The sequence below is a fragment of the Oncorhynchus mykiss genome, chromosome 20, assembly GCF_057628025.1.
Source record: "Oncorhynchus mykiss isolate SJ-2025 chromosome 20, ASM5762802v1, whole genome shotgun sequence".
NCBI classification, from domain to species: Eukaryota; Metazoa; Chordata; class Actinopteri; order Salmoniformes; family Salmonidae; genus Oncorhynchus; species Oncorhynchus mykiss.
In genome coordinates, this window is record NC_143041.1 from 19,469,700 (window position 1) to 19,488,555 (window position 18,856).

The following is an 18,856-nucleotide window of genomic DNA, read 5'->3' on the forward strand; positions in this document are numbered from 1 at the left end:
ATCAAAAAGCTGTAATCTAGTTTGATTTTTTTAAACACTTTTTTGGTTACTACATGATTCCATATGTGTTATTTCATAGTTGTGATGTCTTCACTATTTTTCGACAAAGTAGAACATAGTAAAAATAAAGAAAAACCCTTGAATGAGTAGGTGTCCAAACTTTTGACTGGTACTGTATATATACACAGGTACCCCCTGTATATTGCCTCACAACTGTTATTTTACTGTTGCTCTTTAACTATTTGTTATATTTTCTTAAAACTGCATTGTTGGTAAAGGGCTTGTAAGTAAGCATTTCACTGTTGTATTCGGCGCATGTAAAAAATGATTTGATTTGAACTAACTCCTACTTACCTAAATAAAAAGAGATTTCCATCATTTAGCATTTTCATCACTTCACGAGTTGCCCTAAGCAGCGCCTCCTGCTTAACACAGTTGGTTCTTGTCTGCCGGGGGACTCACGCAACACCTCTGACTCATTGAATGCAGTGATGCTGAAAATGCAAATTTCACAATTATTCAGGTCAAATTTTTGCAGTCTTTAAAACAGAATCTGACATTATGAGGTATCTTGAGATACATCTTGTAGTGCTGGTACTGACCGTCTCCACCTGTCCTGCCCTTTCCTCTGGACAGATCTCCACTTGTCCTGCTCCTTGAACATCTCCTGTCTGTCTCTCAAGAAGTATATTCCTGAACTTCCATTGGTGCTCACGTACTGTGATGTTACATCACTCAGGTGCTAAGCAATGTTTCAATGGGAGGCAGAATTCCTTGGAAGAGATCAAAATGGAAGGAAAAGGAAGGATACAATACAAATACATGCAGTTTGATATTATGGCCAAGGAATAAAAAGGCAACTTTATTAAAGAGGCAGCGCGGTCATAAACAGGGTTTTACAGTGTTTTACAGTATACAAAGCCTTCGGAAAGTATTCAGACCCCTTGACTTTTTCCACATTTTGTTACGTTACAGCCTTATTCCAAATTTGATTCAATTGTTTTTTTCCCCCCCTCAATCTTCACCCAAAACCCCATAATGAAAAAGCAAAAACATGTTTAGAATTTTTTGCTAATTTATAAAAAACATTTAAATATCACATTTACATAAGTATTCAGCCCCTTTGCTCAGTACTTTGTTGAAGCACCTTTGGCAGCGATTACAGCATCGGGTCTTCTTGGATATGATGCTACAAGCTTGGCACACCTGTATTTGAGGAGTGTCTCCCATTCTTCTCTGCAGGTCCTCTCAAGCTCTGTCAAGTTGAATTGGGAGCGTTGTTGCACAGCTATTTTCACGTTTCTCCAGAGATGTTCGATCAGGTTCAAGTCCGGGCTCTGGGTCGGCCACTCAAGGACATTCAGAGACGTGTCCAGAAGCCACTCCTGCGTTGTCTTGGCTGTGTGCTTAGGGTCGTTGTCTTGTTGGAAGTTGAACCTTCACCCCAGTCTGAGGTCCAGAGCACTCTGGAGCAGGTTTTCATCAAGGATATCTCTGTACTTTGTGCCGTTCATCTTTGCCTCGATCCTGACTAGTCTCCCGGTCCTTGCCACTGAAAAACATTCCCACAGCATGATGCTGCAACCACCATTCTTCACCGTAGTGATAGTGCCAGGTTTCCTCCAGACATGACGCTTGACATTCAGGCCAAAGAGTTCTGTTTTTCATCTGACCAGAGAATCTTGTTTCTCATGGTCGGAGAGTACTTTAGGTGCCTTTTGGCAAACTCCAAGCGGGCTGTCATGTGCCTTTTACTGAGGAGTGGCTTCCGTCTGGCCACTCTACCATAAAAGCGTGATTGGTGGATTCCTGCAGAGATGGTTGTCCTTCTGGAAGGTTCTCCCATTTCCACAGAGGAACTCTAGAGCTCTGTCAGAGTGACCATCGGGTTCTTGGTCATCTCCCTGACCAGTCCTTCTCTCCGTTTGCTCAGTTTGGCTGGGTGGCCAGCTCTAGGAAGAGTCTTGGTGGTTTCAAACTTCTCCATTTTATAATGGAGGCCACTGTGTTCTTGGGGATATTCAATCCTGCAAAAATGTTTTGGTACCCTTCCCCAGATCTTTGCCTCGACACAATCCTGTCTCGGAGCTCTACGGAAAATCCCTTCAACCTCATTGCTTGGTTTTGGCTCTGACATGCACTGTCAACTGTGGGACCTTATATAGAAAGGTGTGTGCCTTTCAGAATAATATCCAATATATTGAATTTACCACAGGTGGACTCCAATCATGTTGTAGAAATGTCTTAAAGCATAATAAACACCTGAGCTCAATTTCGAGTCTCATAGCAAATGTTTTGAATACTTATGTGAAAAAGGTATCTGTTTTTTACATTTAAAACATTTGCAAACATTTCTAAAAACCTGTTTTCGCTTTGTCGTTATGGGGTATTGTGGGTAGATTGCAGAGGATTCATTTTTGTTGAATCCATTTTAGAATAAGGCTGTAACGTAATCAAACGTGTAAAAAGTCAAGGGGTCTGAATACTTTCTGAAGGCACTGTATACAGGTTCCTGACAACATACTGGAAACAATTACTTTTTGGAATACAAAGTTTATTGAAAGCAGGTGGTTCCAGACAGGTGTGGTTCCTGAGTTAATTAAGTAATTAACATCCCATCACGCTTAGGATCGTGTATACTGAACAGAAATATAAACACAACTTGTAAAGCGTTAGTCCCATTTTTCATGAGCTGAAATAAAAGATCCCAGAAATGTTCCATAAACACAAAAAGCTTATTTCTCTCAAATTGTATGCACAAATGTATGCATATCCCTGTTGGTGAACATTTGTCCTTTGCCAAGATCCTCTATACACCTGACAGGTGTGGCATATCAAGAAGTTGATTAAACAGCACGATCATTACTCAGGTGCACCTTGTGCTGGGGACAACAAAAGGCCACTCTAAAATGTCCAGTTTTGTCACACAACACAATGCCACAGATGTATCAAGTTTAGAGGGAGCGTGCAATTGGCATGCTGACTGCAGGAATGCCCAAAACGCCTCCAACGTCGTTTATAGAGAATTTGGCAGTACATCCAACCAGCCTCCCAACCACAGACCACGTGTTACCACGCCGGTCCAGGACCTCCATCTTTATTTTTCACTTGCAGGATAGTCTGAGGAGAGTGGAGGGCTGTGGAGTATTTCTGTCTGTAATAAAGCCCTTTTGTGGGAAAAAAACGTATTCTGATTGGCTGTGGGTGGCCCTGGCTCCCAAGTGGGTGGGCCTATGCCCTCCAAGGCCCACCCATGGCTGTACCGATGCCCAGTCATGTGAAATCCATAGGTTAGGACCTAATGAATTTATTTCAATTGACTGATTTCCTTCTATGACAGGACACCTACACCACCCGATGTCACAGGAAGGCCATAAAGATCATCAAGGACAAAAACCACCCGAGCCACTGCCTGTTCACCCCGCTATCATCCAGAAGGCGAGGTCAGTACAGGTGCATCAAAGCTGGGACCGAGAGACTGAAAAACAGCTTCTATCTCAAGGCCATCAGACTGTTAAACAGCCACCACTAACATTGAGTGGCTGCTGCCAACACACTGACTCAACTCCAGCCATTTTAATAATGGGAATTGATGGGAAATTATGTAAAATATATCACTAGCCACTTTAAACAATGCTACCTAATATAATGTTTAGATACCCTACATTATTCATCTCATATGTATACGTATATACTGTACTCTATATCATCTACTGCATCTTTATGTAATACATGTATCACTAGCCACTTTAACTATGCCACTTTGTTTACATACTAATCTCATATGTATATACTGCACTCAATACCATCTACTGTATCTTGCCTATGCCGCTCTGTACCATCACTCATTCATATATCTTTATGTACATATTCTTTATCCCCTTACACTTGTGTCTATAAGGTAGTAGTTTTGGAATTGTTAGCTAGATTACTTGTTGGTTATTACTGCATTGTCGGAACTAGAAGCACAAGCATTTCGCTACACTTGCATTAACATCTGCTAACCATGTGTATGTGACAAATAAAATTTGATTTGATTCGATTTTTGATTTGAACTCAGTAAAATCCTTGAAAATGTTGCATGTTGCGTTTATATTTTTGTTCAGTATATAGAAATGCTGAGCAGATCATTTTTTTTTGCCATTATTTTGGCTACCCTGGCTAAACCCCCCATAGGATGACAATGTTCCCATCCACACGGCACAAGTAGTCACCGAATAGTATGATGAGCATGAAAACGATGTAAACCATACGCCATGGCCGTCTTAATCAGCAGATCTAAACCCAAGTGAACACTTATGGAAGATTCTGGAGCGTTGCCTGAGACAGCGTTTTCCAACACCAAATGATGGAATGTTGTCACGTCCTTCCAGTAGAGTTCCAGACACTTTTAGATTCGATGGCAAGGTGCATGGATGCTGTGTTGGCTTATGGTGGCCTAACGTCCTATTAAGACATTTCATGTTGGTGTTTCCTTTATTTTGACAGTTGCCTGTATATTCCCACATTGGAATAATACTGTGAAATTGTGAAAATGATGACAATACCCATTTAAGGTAAGAGCTGTTTGCAAAGACAGCCTCACATTTCAGCTTGTTTTGCATGGGTGGGGTTTTGTAAACGTTAGGACCAATCACAAAGAATTCTTGCTTGAGAAAGAGCTTTTTGCAAAAAAATATATATATTTTTGTTTGTTTTTGACCATTTTAATTCAAAACAGTCACAGTAAGGTAGTAAATTGTTACCCAGAAATTATTTGATATTGTGGTAAAAACAACTGCATTGGACTTTTTAATGTGAAAGATAAAATTTTCTCATAAATGCAAAAAAATTGCGTAAACATTTTAATTGGATTACGTTATCTGCCCTGTCCAGATGTGTATTTACCTGGAGCAGGACGGCACAGAGACAACCGGACTTCAGGAGGAGAGCCTCTCAGCAGCATTACCACCCTCTACAGGCCATAGAGAGAACAGTCACTCACTGTCATCTACAGCCAGGCAATTAAGTCATTATGGGAAAGATAGACCAGAGATAGACTAAGGAGCTGGCCACTGAGAAGGGCTTTGTACACTGCACATTGTTAGATCTTCACTTATTAATCCCATCCGTGTGTTAATGAGGTACACTGAATCTAAGTACTCTTGGACTTACCACAATACGATTGACTGTTAATAACCAAGTTATTGTCTCCCAATTGGCTTGATGTAACCCATAATGCAAGAAAATGATCAGAGATAATGGTGGTAAAGAGCTATTGAACAAACCAATCACATTGAGTGAAACAAAACCCCTCTCTCTCACACTAAATTGTCGCAATTATCGGTCTTCCTATGCTCAGATTAACACAAACCCACCCACCCCCCATATACAGTATTCTAACTCACAGTTGTAGCTACAATTGTACAGTCATATTATGTCACATCGGTCTACGTCAATATTTACCTGGTAGGACAATCCCTTCAGCGGTTCTCCATTGACTGCCAGGATGACGTCACCCTCCTGGATCCGCCCACTCTCCTCCGCTGGCTGGCCAGGGAAAAGCTTCTTGATCCGGACAAGACTACTGCCTGAGTCTCCTTTTGAGGGGTTGAGCTCAGGGACCAGGAAGCTGAAGCCCAAGCCATTCTGGCTCTTCTTCAAGGTCACCTCCAGAGTGTTATCTGTAGGGTGGAGGGGTTAGGGGATTGAAGTGTGTCTGAGTTCACCTTGGAGGCTTGGACGGTGGATCCAGGACTGAGTTTGGGAAAACCTGCTCTAAGGGACGGATTAGAAATCATGCAACATCACCCAGTGTAAACTCATGGACAATGATAACCTTGCTTCGGAGGTCAATCCCTCGAAGTGCCAGTGTTCCCTTACACTTAAGCTTCCTTGTCAATGATATTTCCCTTACTGTCAGACACAAAACTGTAGTCCTTGGGCCTGACGAAGAAGGGGGTGATGATGGCGGGGCAGCTGTTGTTCCTCATCTGGGTGATGTCCAGGTGGGCACTCCGGGGAGACAGGCTGCTCCCCAGGAGACTGCTCCCTGTGTCTGGGCTCGGAGACACCCTGGGCAGGGTCAGGTTCTCCCTCTCCAAGACCATGGTCACCACCTAGGACAGGAAAGGGTTAAATGAAGACAAACAATGTGATATGCCAGCCCAACGGAGGCTGATGAACTTTCATGTACCTTCATTTCAAAACTTGTGTGTGGTCCATAAATATGAATACAAATGTTAAATTATGAGCCTAGTTTAGCCAAGGAGAAAGCACTGAGCTATACAGGGATAAAGACAGGATCCTTCCTGGCTAGCCATGATTGGCTGAGATAATGGAGCGGTTGACCATGCTGACTGCTTGCTATGCATTTAAATGTGAATTCTTAAATAGATGGGTGGGTCTATGGCTTAAGAGGGTGTGAACGATGCTGAAAGGGTGTAAACAAAGAAGAGCTCTCAAGCACTCAACAAAATCTTTCAATGTCATTCTCTCCTACTTGTCTCCTAAGTGGGAAAACAAGTTTATAAATGTTTAAAGCAGCATCATTTTCCCATGCTTCTTCCAATCACAGTGTATGACACACCATTTTGGAGACCGATTTTTTTGTAATCTGTAAAAAAACAAAACATTTATGATTTTTTCGACATAAGCCCCCGTTGGGACGGGCTGTCACAAATGCTTAATGCTTGACCTTGTAGAGACCTTAACCCAACACCTAGCGACCTCATGAGGAGGACAATGGAGATTATGACATGCCGCTGCCGTTTAAGGAAGAAAGACCCAACATGCCGAACAATAAAACATATGCAGTTCACCGACTCAAGTGCCTGGAAAGGAGGCTAAGGAGAGACAAGCAGTACTACAAGGACTACACATCATTCATGGAAGAGACCATAGCTTGTGGAGATGCTGAGAAGGTCTCCAAAGAGGAAATTAACAAGCATCCAGCATGGTACATCCCGCACCATGGGGTTTATCACCCACAAAAGCCTGGGAAGATACGAGTCGTCTTTGACTGGTCAGCTAAGTTTCGAGAGACGTCCTTGAATAACCATCTCCTTACCGGTCCAGAGTTGACAAACACATTGCTGGGCGTCCTTTGTCGTTTTCGTAAGGGTCCAGTTGCAATCATGTGTGACGTAGAGCGCAAGTTCCACCAGTTTCATGGGAAAGCAGAAGACCAAGATTATCTACGGTTCCTTTGGTGGGAGAACGGAGATCTAAAGTCTCAACCCTCAGTGTATAGTATGAAGGTCCACTTGTTCGGCGCAGCTTCATCTCCTGGTTGCGCCAACTATGGTCTCAAACAAGTACGAGGAAGCTTCAGCGAGAAGTCTATCCAGTTCATAGAAAGGAACTTTTATGTTGATGATGGGTTGACGAGCGTATCGTCTGAAGCTGAAGCGGCCCAGCTGGTGAAAGAAGCAAGAGAGCTTTGCAGCATCGGCAAACTTCGGTTGCACAAGTTTATCTCTAACAGCAAGGAAGTTATAGCCACAATTCCCAAGGAAGAACGCGCTGAGGGTGCCAAAAACCTGGATATGGCTCTGGGTGAACCACACATGGAGAGAGCGCTTGGTGTACTGTGGTGTGTCGCATCAGACGAGTTCCAGTTTAGAGTAGTTGTCAAGGAACACCCACTCACAAGAAGAGGAGTGTCGTCTACAGTAGCCTCTGTATATGATCCGCTTGGGTTTGTGGCACCCTTTGTCCTGGCAGGGAAGCAGATCTTGCAGCGGATGTGTCGTGACAAAATCAACTGGGATGACCCCCTTCCAGATGACCTACGTTCCCAGTGGGAATTCTGGCTCCGAGGTCTACAAAACTTGTCTGAAGTAAGGATCCAACGAGGCTACTTGCCATCAAGTTTCAAGGAGGTGCAGAGTTATGAGCTCCATCACTTCTCCGACGCTAGTACCTCATGTTATGGAGAGTGCTCATACCTCAGAACAATCAACACTGACAGAAATGGAATAAAGACAGAAGAAACGCAAGGATTAATGACATTGTCATCTTGCAAGTTGATACTGCACCACGCAACCAGTGGAAATTGGCAAAGGTTACAGATGTGTACCCGGGACAGGATGGCCGGGTGAGAAGATTCAAGTTACTGATCAGCGACTCAACCGAAGATGAGAGAGGTAAACGCATCACCAAACCCACCTATCTGGAGAGGCCCATCCATAAGACAGTCACCCTCCTGGAAGCCGATCAAGAAACCTGCATACCCCTTTCACAGAAATCACCGGTGATTGGTGGGAGTGTAGCTGACAGTTAGACTTAGAGGTTATGTTGTTGTCTTTTGTTTGAATTGTTTACGTGTCTGCTGTGCGGGGGAAATAATAAGACAAGCAGAACTACGTAGGTAATACTGTTGTAACGGGGATCCTTATTGTAGAAACACACTTTTGGAGGGAAGGCAATCCTGCGCTGTGTTAGCTAAGTTTTCATGTCATCGGGTGTAGTTCATCAAGGTTGCAGCGTGTATGTTGGGATGAAGTGTGAATTCATGCCAGGAATAATAAGTGTGAAGTTTGATTTCCTCTCTTCTGTAATAAGCAGCCAATGAGGTATTTTTCCTTTATTCATGTGTTTAATATGATACTGTTATAGCGCCGGTTAAACTGTTATGTATGTAAGCACTTCAGAGTTATACCAAGCTAATAAGTCCCTCGTAAGATAAGGAGGTTGTAAGAGTGTGTTTAACTCTATTTTTCATTTACTTTATAGTTCTCACGGAAGGTGATAATTCTGACTAAAACTACAGAATAAAGCCGCCAGTTAAAATCAAGGAACGGTTGTGCTTGTGGTTACTGAAGGGAGCTACAATGGCTCATAGCAGTTTGGTGCAGGCTACAGGCAGCTGAACTATGCGACCAGGAAGGATTCCTATCCCCTCCCCATCATAGGGTCACTGTGGTTCAGTTCTCTTGATCTCCGCAGTGGTTATTGGCAAGTGGAGCCCTTGAAGCCAGGCCAAAGACCTCCTTCTCGATTGGACAAGGACCGTGGCAGTTTACCGTGATACCCTTTGGGCTCTGCAATGCTCCGCCAACCTTCAAGCGTCTTATGGAGCAAATGCTGGCCACAATCCCCCGCAACAAGTGTGTGGTCTACCTGGATGACCTCCATGTGCATGCAGAAAACTTCCAGGGATCTCTGGCGAATCTGCGTGAGGTTCCACTTGCCATCCGACAGGCACGACTCGAGCTCCACCCCAAGAAGTGTCACCTACCTCAGCGGTAGGTCAAGTTCCTAAGCCAAGTCATTGCAGACTGAGTCGCAACTGTCCCAGCCAAGGTGGTGTCGGTTCAGCACTGGAGATGAGAAGCTTTGCTGGTCTAGCTTATTACTACCAAAGGATCATCAATAACTTTGCAACATTAGCCAGCCCTCTACACCGCCATACAAACAAGGACCAGCGGTTCAATTGGGATTAGAACTGCGCTGCTGCATTCGCTGAACTGCGGGAGGACCTTACCAAGGCTCCAGTCCTGATACCCCAACATCCAGCACCCATTCATCATGGACAAAGATGCAAGGTATGTAGGCATTGAGGCTGTTCTTTTGTAGGAGGGGCTGGATGGGTAACAGGTGGTGGCCTTCTACAGTCGGAACCTCAACCGTGCCGAGGTTAACTACTGTGTCACCCGCTGAGAGTTGTTGTGGTCAACTCTACCTCTACGGGAGCCAGTTCCTCCTTCGTACTGACCATGCCTCACTCACCTGGCTCCTCAACTTCCAAGAACCACAGGTCCAGGTGTCTCGTTGGATAGAAGAGCTACAGGAGTGAGACTACCAGATACAGCACCGGGCTAGTCGTCTCCACACAAATGCTGATGCGTTGTCTCGCCGGCCGTGTGAAGAGGAAGACTGTAAACACTGCCCACACTTGGAACAAAAGGATGGTCTCCTGCCCTGAAATTCAGGCAGCAGACAGGAGCTCAGCTCCCTTGGAGACCTGGAATGACCAAGACTTGAAGAGGGAGCAGGAAGGTGACCCAATATTGGCAACTGTTCGGGGCTGGTTGGAGACCAACCTGCGGCCTGCCTGGAACAGAGTCTCACCGCTGTGCTCTAAAGCCAAGGCCTACTATTCGCAGTGAGACAACCCATTCATATGGGTTGCTGTTTCGAAGATGGAGTGAACCAACACACAACTCTGTGGTATGGCAGCGGCTGGTGCCTTGTTCTATGCGTGCCCATGCCCTCAGAGCTGTCCATGGGTTGGTGGGGGAAGGCCACTTCAGCCTTACAAAGACCTCAGAGGGAAACCATACTGAGCTGGCTGCCTTCAAGACACGAAACAGTATGTGCATGCCTGGACCAACTGGACAGTCACCATTTTGTTACAATATACATACACATTACATAAGACAAGATGGCACATAATCAGAACATGTTAAAATGTTAGTGTTCACACTTATATTTTTTTATACACAGTTCAGTTGAAGGCCAATGCAGAAGCAAAGCTTTGATGGTGTGGCCCTGTCCTGGTTGCAGCTGAGATATTGATGTTCCTTTACCTCTCCTGTTTTCGCCAGACATTCCACAGCCTGCTGATGTGTGAACCCTTGAAACCTGATGCCATCCACTTCCAGCAGTCTGTCACCTGTTAGATGTGCACAAACATATGCACACACCATTGCGATTCATCATCTCACTCTAATCTATACTGAACAAAAATATAAACACAACATGCAACAATTTCAAAGATTTTAGTTGTAGTTAATTTGAGGAAATCAGTCAAGGCCCTAATCTATGTATTTCACATGACTGGGAAGACAGATATGCATCTGTTGGTCAATGATACCTTGCAGAAAATAGGCCTCTGGATCTCATCACGGTATTTCTGTGCATTCAAATTGCCATCGATAAAATGCAATTGTGTTCTTTGTCCTTAGCTTATGCCTGCCCATACCATAACCCCACCGCCACCATGGGGCACTCTGTTCACAACATTGACATCAGCAAACCGCTTGCCCACTCGATGCCATACATGTGGTCTGCGGTTGTGAGGCCGGTTGGACGCACTGACAAATTCTCTGAAACGACGTTTTAGGTGGCTTATGGTAGAGAAATTAACATTAAATTCTCTGGCAACAGCTCTGGTGGACATTCCTGCAGTCAGCATACCAATTGCACTCTCCCTCAATACTTGAGACATCTGTGGCATTGTGTTGTGAGAAAAACTTGTACATTTTAGAGTCGCTTTTTATTGTCCCCAGTACAAGGTGCACCTGTGTAATGATCATGATGTATAATAAACTTCTTGATATGCCACACCTGTCAGGTGGATGTATTATTTTGGCAAAGGAGAAATGCTCACTAACAGGGATGTAAACAAATTTGTGCACAAAATTGGAGAGAAATACACTTTTTGTGCGTATGTAAAACTTCTGGGATCTTTTATATCAGCTCATGAAAAGGAGGACCAACACTTTACATGTTGTGTTTATATTTTTGTTCAGTGTAAATTCAATATGTGCAGCAATAATCCAGTGTAATGCTCTTCTAGTGTCATTATTGTTCCAGGTGCTTCACTGTAACATAATATAGCTTGTTCAGGATTATACTGCACCTGACTGGATGCGGCCATCTTGCTCAGCAGCCCCTCCACAGACTAGGCTTTTGATGAAAACACCGCCATGACGCAGGCCTGTGGTCACACCACACTGACAAACCAGAAACACAAGGTTATTATCCATATAACAGTCTCGGTGGAAATTTAACTTTACAGTGCCTTACGAAAGTATTCGGCCCCCTTGAACTTTGCGACCTTTTGCCACATTTCAGGCTTCAAACATAAATATATAAAACTGTATTTTTTTGTGAAGAAACAACAACAAGTGGGACACAATCATGAAGTGGAACGACATTTATTGGATATTTCAAACTTTTTTAACAAATCAAAAACGGAAAAATTGGGCGTGCAAAATTATTCAGCCCTCTTAAGTTAATACTTTGTAGCGCCACCTTTTGCTGCGATTACAGCTGTAAGTCGCTTGGGGTATGTCTCTATCAGTTTTGCACATCGAGAGACTGAAATTGTTTCCCATTCCTCCTTGCAAAACAGCTCGAGCTCAGTGAGGTTGGATTTGTGAACAGCAGTTTTCAGTTCTTTGCACAGATTCTCGATTGGATTCAGGTCTGGACTTTGACTTGGCCATTCTAACACCTGGATATGTTTATTTTTGAACCATTCCATTGTAGATTTTGCTTTATGTTTTGGATCATTGTCTTGTTGGAAGACAAATCTCCGTCCCAGTCTCAGGTCTTTTGCAGACTCCATCAGGTTTTCTTCCAGAATGGTCCTGTATTTGGCTCCATCCATCTTCCCATCAATTTTAACCATCTTCCCTGTCCCTGCTGAAGAAAAGCAGGCCCAAACCATGATGCTGCCACCACCATGTTTGACAGTGGGGATGGTGTGTGTTCAGGGTGATGAGCTGTGTTGCTTTTACGCCAAACATAACGTTTTGCATTGTTGCCAAAAAGTTCAATTTTAGTTTCATCTGACCAGAGCACCTTCTTCCACATGTTTGGTGTGTCTCCCAGGTGGCTTGTGGCAAACTTTAAACAACACTTTTTATGGATATCTTTAAGAAATGGCTTTCTTCTTGCCACTCTTCCATAAAGGCCAGATTTGTGCAATATACAACTGATTGTTGTCCTATGGACAGTCTCCCACCTCAGCTGTAGATCTCTGCAGTTCATCCAGAGTGATCATGGGCCTCTTGGCTGCATCTCTGATCAGTCTTCTCCTTGTATGAGCTGAAAGTTTAGAGGGACGGCCAGGTCTTGGTAGATTTGCAGTGGTCTGATACTCCTTCCATTTCAATATTATCGCTTGCACAGTGCTCCTTGGGATGTTTAAAGCTTGGGAAATCTTTTTGTATCCAAATCCGGCTTTAAACTTCTTCACAACAGTATCTCGGACCTGCCTGGTGTGTTCCTTGTTCTTCATGATGCTCTCTGCGCTTTTGACGGACCTCTGAGACTATCACAGTACAGGTGCATTTATACGGAGACTTGATTACACACAGGTGGATTGTATTTATCATCATTAGTCATTTAGGTCAACATTGGATCATTCAGAGATCCTCACTGAACTTCTGGAGAGAGTTTGCTGCACTAAAAGTAAAGGGGCTGAATAATTTTGCACGCCCAATTTTTCAGTTTTTGATTTGTTAAAAAAGTTTGAAATATCCAATAAATGTCGTTCCACTTCATGATTGTGTCCCACTTGTTGTTGATTCTTCACAAAAAAATACAGTTTTATATCTTTATGTTTGAAGCCTGAAATGTGGCAAAAGGTCGCAAAGTTCAAGGGGGCCGAATACTTTCGCAAGGCACTGTATCAATATACGCCATCAATAACATTTGCATGTCTGACTAATTGCTAAAGCAGTAATGTTATTTTGTATTTTATTTTGTATTTTATTTTCCTACTTTGGTGTTAACTACTTAATTGAGGAAAATGTACTTACTATGCCTGTGATATGTGGTTGTCCCACCTAGTTTTCTTAATGTCACGCCCTGACCTTAGAGATCCTTATTATTCTCTATGTTTGGTTAGGTCAGGGTGTGACTCGGGTGGGAAAGTCTATGTTTTCTATTTCTTTGTTTTTTGCCGCGTGTGGTTCCCAATCAGAGGCAGCTGTTTATCGTTGTCTCTGATTGGGGATCATATATAAGTTGTCATTTTCCGTTTGGGTTTTGTGGGATCTTGTTTTCTGTTTAGTGTAGTGTCTGACAGAACGGTTCGCTTTCACGTTTGAGTGTTTTAAAAAAAAAAAAATATCATGAACACTTTCCACGCTGCGCTTTGGTCCACTCCTTTCGATGAGAGCCGTTTACACTTAAGATAAATACACTAACTGTAAGTCGCTCTGGATAAGAGTGTCTGCTAAATGACTAAAATGTAATTGACATGAATGACAATGTACCATAAAGAGTTAACACCTCATATTTTTTTCAGATCTATAGTCCCCACACTCAGGCTGCTACTGTAAATGAGAGGGATGATTAAAAGGAATAACGTATTTTTATCAGGTTACAAGATCTTACACTCTGTTTATCACAAGAAGGGGGTAAAAAAACAGAATGCCAACAGACACACCAGGCGTGTGGTGGGGTGTGCTCTCATCCCTGGTCCCCCTTCACATCATCCGAATTCCGACCAGGCATAATGAGAAGACACACCAACAAAAAGTCAGTATCCTTGTTCTCATAGCACAGATCAACCGCCAATCAGCGTCATTAAAATACTCCAGACCACAAGATGGCAGTAGATTTCTTAAGCTACGTTTGGCTTGTGCCTGCTGTAGATAGCTAATGTTAGCTAACTAGCAAGATGCACTAATGTTGTTGCTAACTAGCCACAATTTGTAGTAAGCCCAGAAGCCAGATGGCCACAACTAGATAACTAGCAACATTATGATTACATCACAATGCATTATGCAGCTTTACTGTTTTAGTTAGAACAATTCTGATGAGGGGGGTGGATTACACCGGGAAAAGTGCCCTCTTTTATCCTTTTCTTGTCGCTCCCCCACGTGGAGGTTCGGGCTCAAAGTCAAGTGTCTGCCACTGACGAACATGGCGATTCCACTAGTAGAAACTGCAGGTTCCTCGGTAGGCAGTAGGTACATGTACATCTTTTGTTCTAGCAAGAGAAGGAACGACCTCCTAAGTCTCTCTCTCTCAACAGCTTGCAACTACCTGCCTTGTGAGTGGTGAGTAACTCACATAGCCTGTTGAGGTTGACCTGTCACAGGCTGTTAGGTAACGGGTCAGGGTCTCACACACACACACACACACACACACACACACACACACACACACACCTGGGCTTTACCGTAGGCTACTGTAATGTCCAGTAGGCAGACAGGTTCTAAGCTGCAGGCCCTCCCTCTCCAAGGTGATTAGCCCCAGGGGACTGAAGGATTACCCAGAGACATAGAGGACAGCTAACTTCCTGTCCAGAGAGGTGTGGTCAACTCATCTGTACACCCCATAGACTTAATTACAGTTGGTCCATCCCTCTCCCGCCTACCAGGAAATACACCCTTTGCCTATAACTGGCGTTGTCCTAGGGAGTTAGGTGTGAAACAGCAGGGTTGGTGAGTTAACTCACAGCGATACTGATCCCTAACCCTCCTCCAGCATTCTTCTTGAGCTGCACAGATATCTCGTCACCCCTGAAGCAGTTCATGGAAGGAGCCCTGGAGCAGCCATCCTGAAAAATGTATAGGGGATAAGAGCTAATGATTAATGGTGCAATTCACGAGAACGGCTGTATTGTATTGTATTTTTGTATTCTTTCATCAGATTTAACGGACATTCTGTAGAGTTGATTGCTAATGTTCGTAGTCTTGTGTACAAAATCTAAACGCTTGTCGATCACACAAAAGGCTTCACTGTTCCTGAATCTAAGCACGTGCGATATGTACAGTATTGTCTGTAACACGGAGGAGATGATCCAGTAGCCATTGGTTACCTGAGCATTGAGGATGCGTACGTCAGGGAGTTGCAGTCTACTGCCAGTCTTTGGAGTCAACATGACAGACACGATCTCATCCAGGTCGTCCTCCCCAGAGTGTACATCAGTCATCAAAGTGGTCTGGGACTCGTAGTTCTTCAATAGCGGAGATCTCGCGCTGTTGGGTGTCAAGGAAACTGTAAAAAAAACAAAAAAAACAAACAGATGAATTATCAGCTAATAATGAAAGTCATGGAAACCTCTGGCCACGTACAGTATGTATCAGAGGAAGCTGGTGGGAGGAGCTATAGGAGGATGAGCTCATTTTAATGGCTGGAATGGAACGGCGTCAAACATGTGACGTGTTTGATACCGTTTCATTTACTTCATTCCAGCCCGTCCTTCTATAGCTCCTTCCACCAGCATCCTCTGGTGGTATGTACTGTAGTCAAGTTCTACAGATGACAAACAATTCAAATTCCAGTAGCTTAATTAAGCATTTGGAGGTCTAACTAGTGTCTAGCTGAAAAGCCAGCAAGTTTCACGTCTACTTCAAAAACACAGTTTATTACTAAACCAGCTGTGAACAGAGCAGAGACACACACATCCAGTACCTTTGGGCTGGGACACAATGAGTGTGACCTCCCGTGGGCTGTTCTGCATGACCTCTGCAGCCTCACTGAAGGTCATGCCCTCCAGACTGGTGTGGTTCAGAGAGATCAGACGCCCACCTGAGGGAGAACATAGCATTTCATATATCAGGTTTCACTTTTATATTTCATTGAAATATGACTAATCTTGTTGTTGGTGTCCACTTAGTCCTGGCCCGGAATCAACCGTTAGCCCCTATACAATTAATTCAGATTTGTAAACGTCATAAAAGCAGGGGATAAGAAAAGGGACTGGGGGTTGTATCTAGACAAGGCCCCTAGTCTTTGTTAATTAACCAGCAGAGTGTCAACAGACAAAGCTCACATAAGAGCTTAGAAAGCCTATAAACCCGGCATGCAAGGCTATTATCCACAAGTTTTGTGTAGCCAGACCAGACGTCATAATCCGGTGTGAGTTTTGTGAGGCGAAGCCTGGGGGGGAAAAAAGCCTGATCACCGACCTGGTCTGATGCGGCCATCTTTATCCGCTGGTCCCCCCGGCACGATGGATGCTATGAAGATACCCAGGTCGTACTTCCCCACCGTGTCTTCTCCAACTATCACAATACCTGAACAAATAAAAGGATTTCCTTTTAAACAATGACTTTTCATTGTAGTGCTAATCTAAAACATGTCCTTTAATGTATATATACACACACACGACTAAATGCTGTTAACGGTATACTCACCAACGCCGAACTTCGGGTCTTTCTTTAAGGACACACAAATGACTTCTCTCTCTGGTATGACACTCTTTGTTGGGGTATCTATTGAACACAACAAAATAACATCTATTGACTGAAGTACCACAGCTACCTGGTATCGAAATACATCGACCACAGCTGCCTCGTTAGAAGCCTGTATGCCATCTCTTCCTGATAATGATAGGCTACTATGGCGGTTGCTAGGATGTCCTCCTCGCGGTGCCCTGGCTTTGGAAGGCTTCCGGGGAACACCGACTCTTGATCCTGTCCCTGATTCAACAGTGTTATGAGGTTTTAATTGTCTTGGGAGCTGATAATCGAGCCATACCTCTGGCTGCTGAAGACATGGAGGGTGCCTCAGACCCACACTTCCCAGACCCACGAGACAGGGCTGGTGACAGGTTCCCAGTCAATGGTCTCCCTATGCTGGAAATGATACAGGGAGAAATGAAATGACAAACATTCGATGAAAGACATTCAGTGGCAAGGAAAAGTAGGTGAACCCTTTGGAATTACCTGGATTTCTGCATAAATTGGTCATAAAATGTTATTTGATCTCCATCTAAGTCACAACAATAGACAAACACCGTGTGCTTAAGCTAATAACACACAAATGATTGTATTTTCTTCTCTATATTGAATACATCATTTAAACATTCACAGTGTAGGTTGGAAAATATGTGAACCCCTAGGCTAATGACTTTTCCAAAAGCTAATTGGAGTCAGGAGTCAGCTAACCTGGAGTCCAATCAATGAGACGAGATTGGAGATTTTGGTTAGAGCTGCCCTGCCCTATCATAAAATTTGAGTTTGCTATTCACAGGAAGCATTGAACAATGCCTCGAACAAAAGAGATCTCAGAAGAACTAAGATTATAGAATTGTTGACTTGCATAAAGCTGGAAAGGGTTACAAAAGTATCTCTTTAAGCCTTGATGTTCATCAGTCCACGGTAAGACAAATTGTCTATAAATGGAGAAAGTTCAGCACTGTTGCTACTCTCCGTAGGAGTGGCCATCCTGCAAAGATGACTGCAAGAGCACAGCGCAGAATGCTCAATGAGGTTAAGAAGAATCCTAGAGTGTCAGCTAAAATGACTTACAGAAATCTCTGGAACATGCTAACATCTCTGTTGACAAATCTATGACATGTAAAGCACTAAACAAGAATGGTGTTCGTGGGAGGACACCACAGAAGAAGCCACTGCTGTCCAAAAAAACCATTGCTGCACGTCCGAAGATCGCAAAAGTGCACCTGGATGTTCCACAGCGCTACTGGCAAAAAACTATGTGGACAGATGAAATTACAGGTGAGTTGTTTGGAAGGAACACACAACTCTATGTGTGGAGAAAAAAAGGCAGAGCACACCAACATCAAAACCTCATCCCATCTGTAAAGTATGGTGGAGGGAGCATCATGGCTTGGAGCTGCTTTGCTGCCTCAGGGCCTGGACAGCTTGCTATCAGACAGATTTCCCAAGTTTATCTAGACATTTTGCTGGAGAATGTAAGCCTATCTGTCCGCCAATTGAAGCTCAACAGGACATCACCCAGAAGTTGGGTGATGCAACAGGACAATGACCCAAAATACAGAAGTAAATCAACAGCAGAATGGCTTCAACAGAAGAAAATACACCTTCTGGAGTGGCCCAGTCAGAGTCCTGACCTCAACCCGATTGAGATGCTGTTGCATGACCTCAAGAGAGCGGTTCACACCAGACATCCCAAGAATATTGCTGAATTGAAACAGTTTTCTAAAAGAGGAATGGTGCAAAAGTCCTCCTGACCATTGTGCAGGTCTGATCCGCAACTACAGAAAACATTTGGTTGAGGTTATTGCTGCCAAAGGAGTGTCAACCAGTTATTAAATCCAAGGGATTCTTTCCACCCTGCACTGTGAATGTTTACACGGCGTGTTAAAAAAAGACATGAAAATGTATAATTGCTTGTGTGTTATTAGTTTAAGCAGACAGTGTTATGATTTAAACGAAGATCAGATAACATTTTATGACCAATTTATGCATAAATCCAGGTA

At 43.6% G+C, this 18,856-nt stretch overlaps 1 protein-coding gene across 1 annotated transcript in view; it reads right to left on the bottom strand.

Annotated features, from left to right (window-relative positions):
* Positions 1-354: 354 nt before the first annotated feature.
* Positions 355-18,856, bottom strand: part of LOC110498748 (FERM and PDZ domain-containing protein 2-like) — a 49,197-nt gene continuing 30,695 nt past the window's right edge. Inside the window, exons 15-27 of the mRNA XM_090212496.1 lie at positions 17,152-17,249; positions 16,809-16,886; positions 16,581-16,688; positions 16,084-16,200; positions 15,488-15,666; positions 15,125-15,226; positions 11,567-11,660; positions 10,512-10,597; positions 5,897-6,098; positions 5,446-5,663; positions 4,888-4,954; positions 603-773; positions 355-494 (exon numbers count right to left, since the gene is read on the bottom strand). Of these exons, the coding sequence (XP_090068622.1) occupies positions 736-773; positions 4,888-4,954; positions 5,446-5,663; positions 5,897-6,098; positions 10,512-10,597; positions 11,567-11,660; positions 15,125-15,226; positions 15,488-15,666; positions 16,084-16,200; positions 16,581-16,688; positions 16,809-16,886; positions 17,152-17,249 (1,387 nt within the window). The 3' untranslated portion in view covers positions 355-494; positions 603-735. The remainder of the gene's footprint in view (positions 495-602; positions 774-4,887; positions 4,955-5,445; positions 5,664-5,896; positions 6,099-10,511; positions 10,598-11,566; positions 11,661-15,124; positions 15,227-15,487; positions 15,667-16,083; positions 16,201-16,580; positions 16,689-16,808; positions 16,887-17,151; positions 17,250-18,856) is intronic.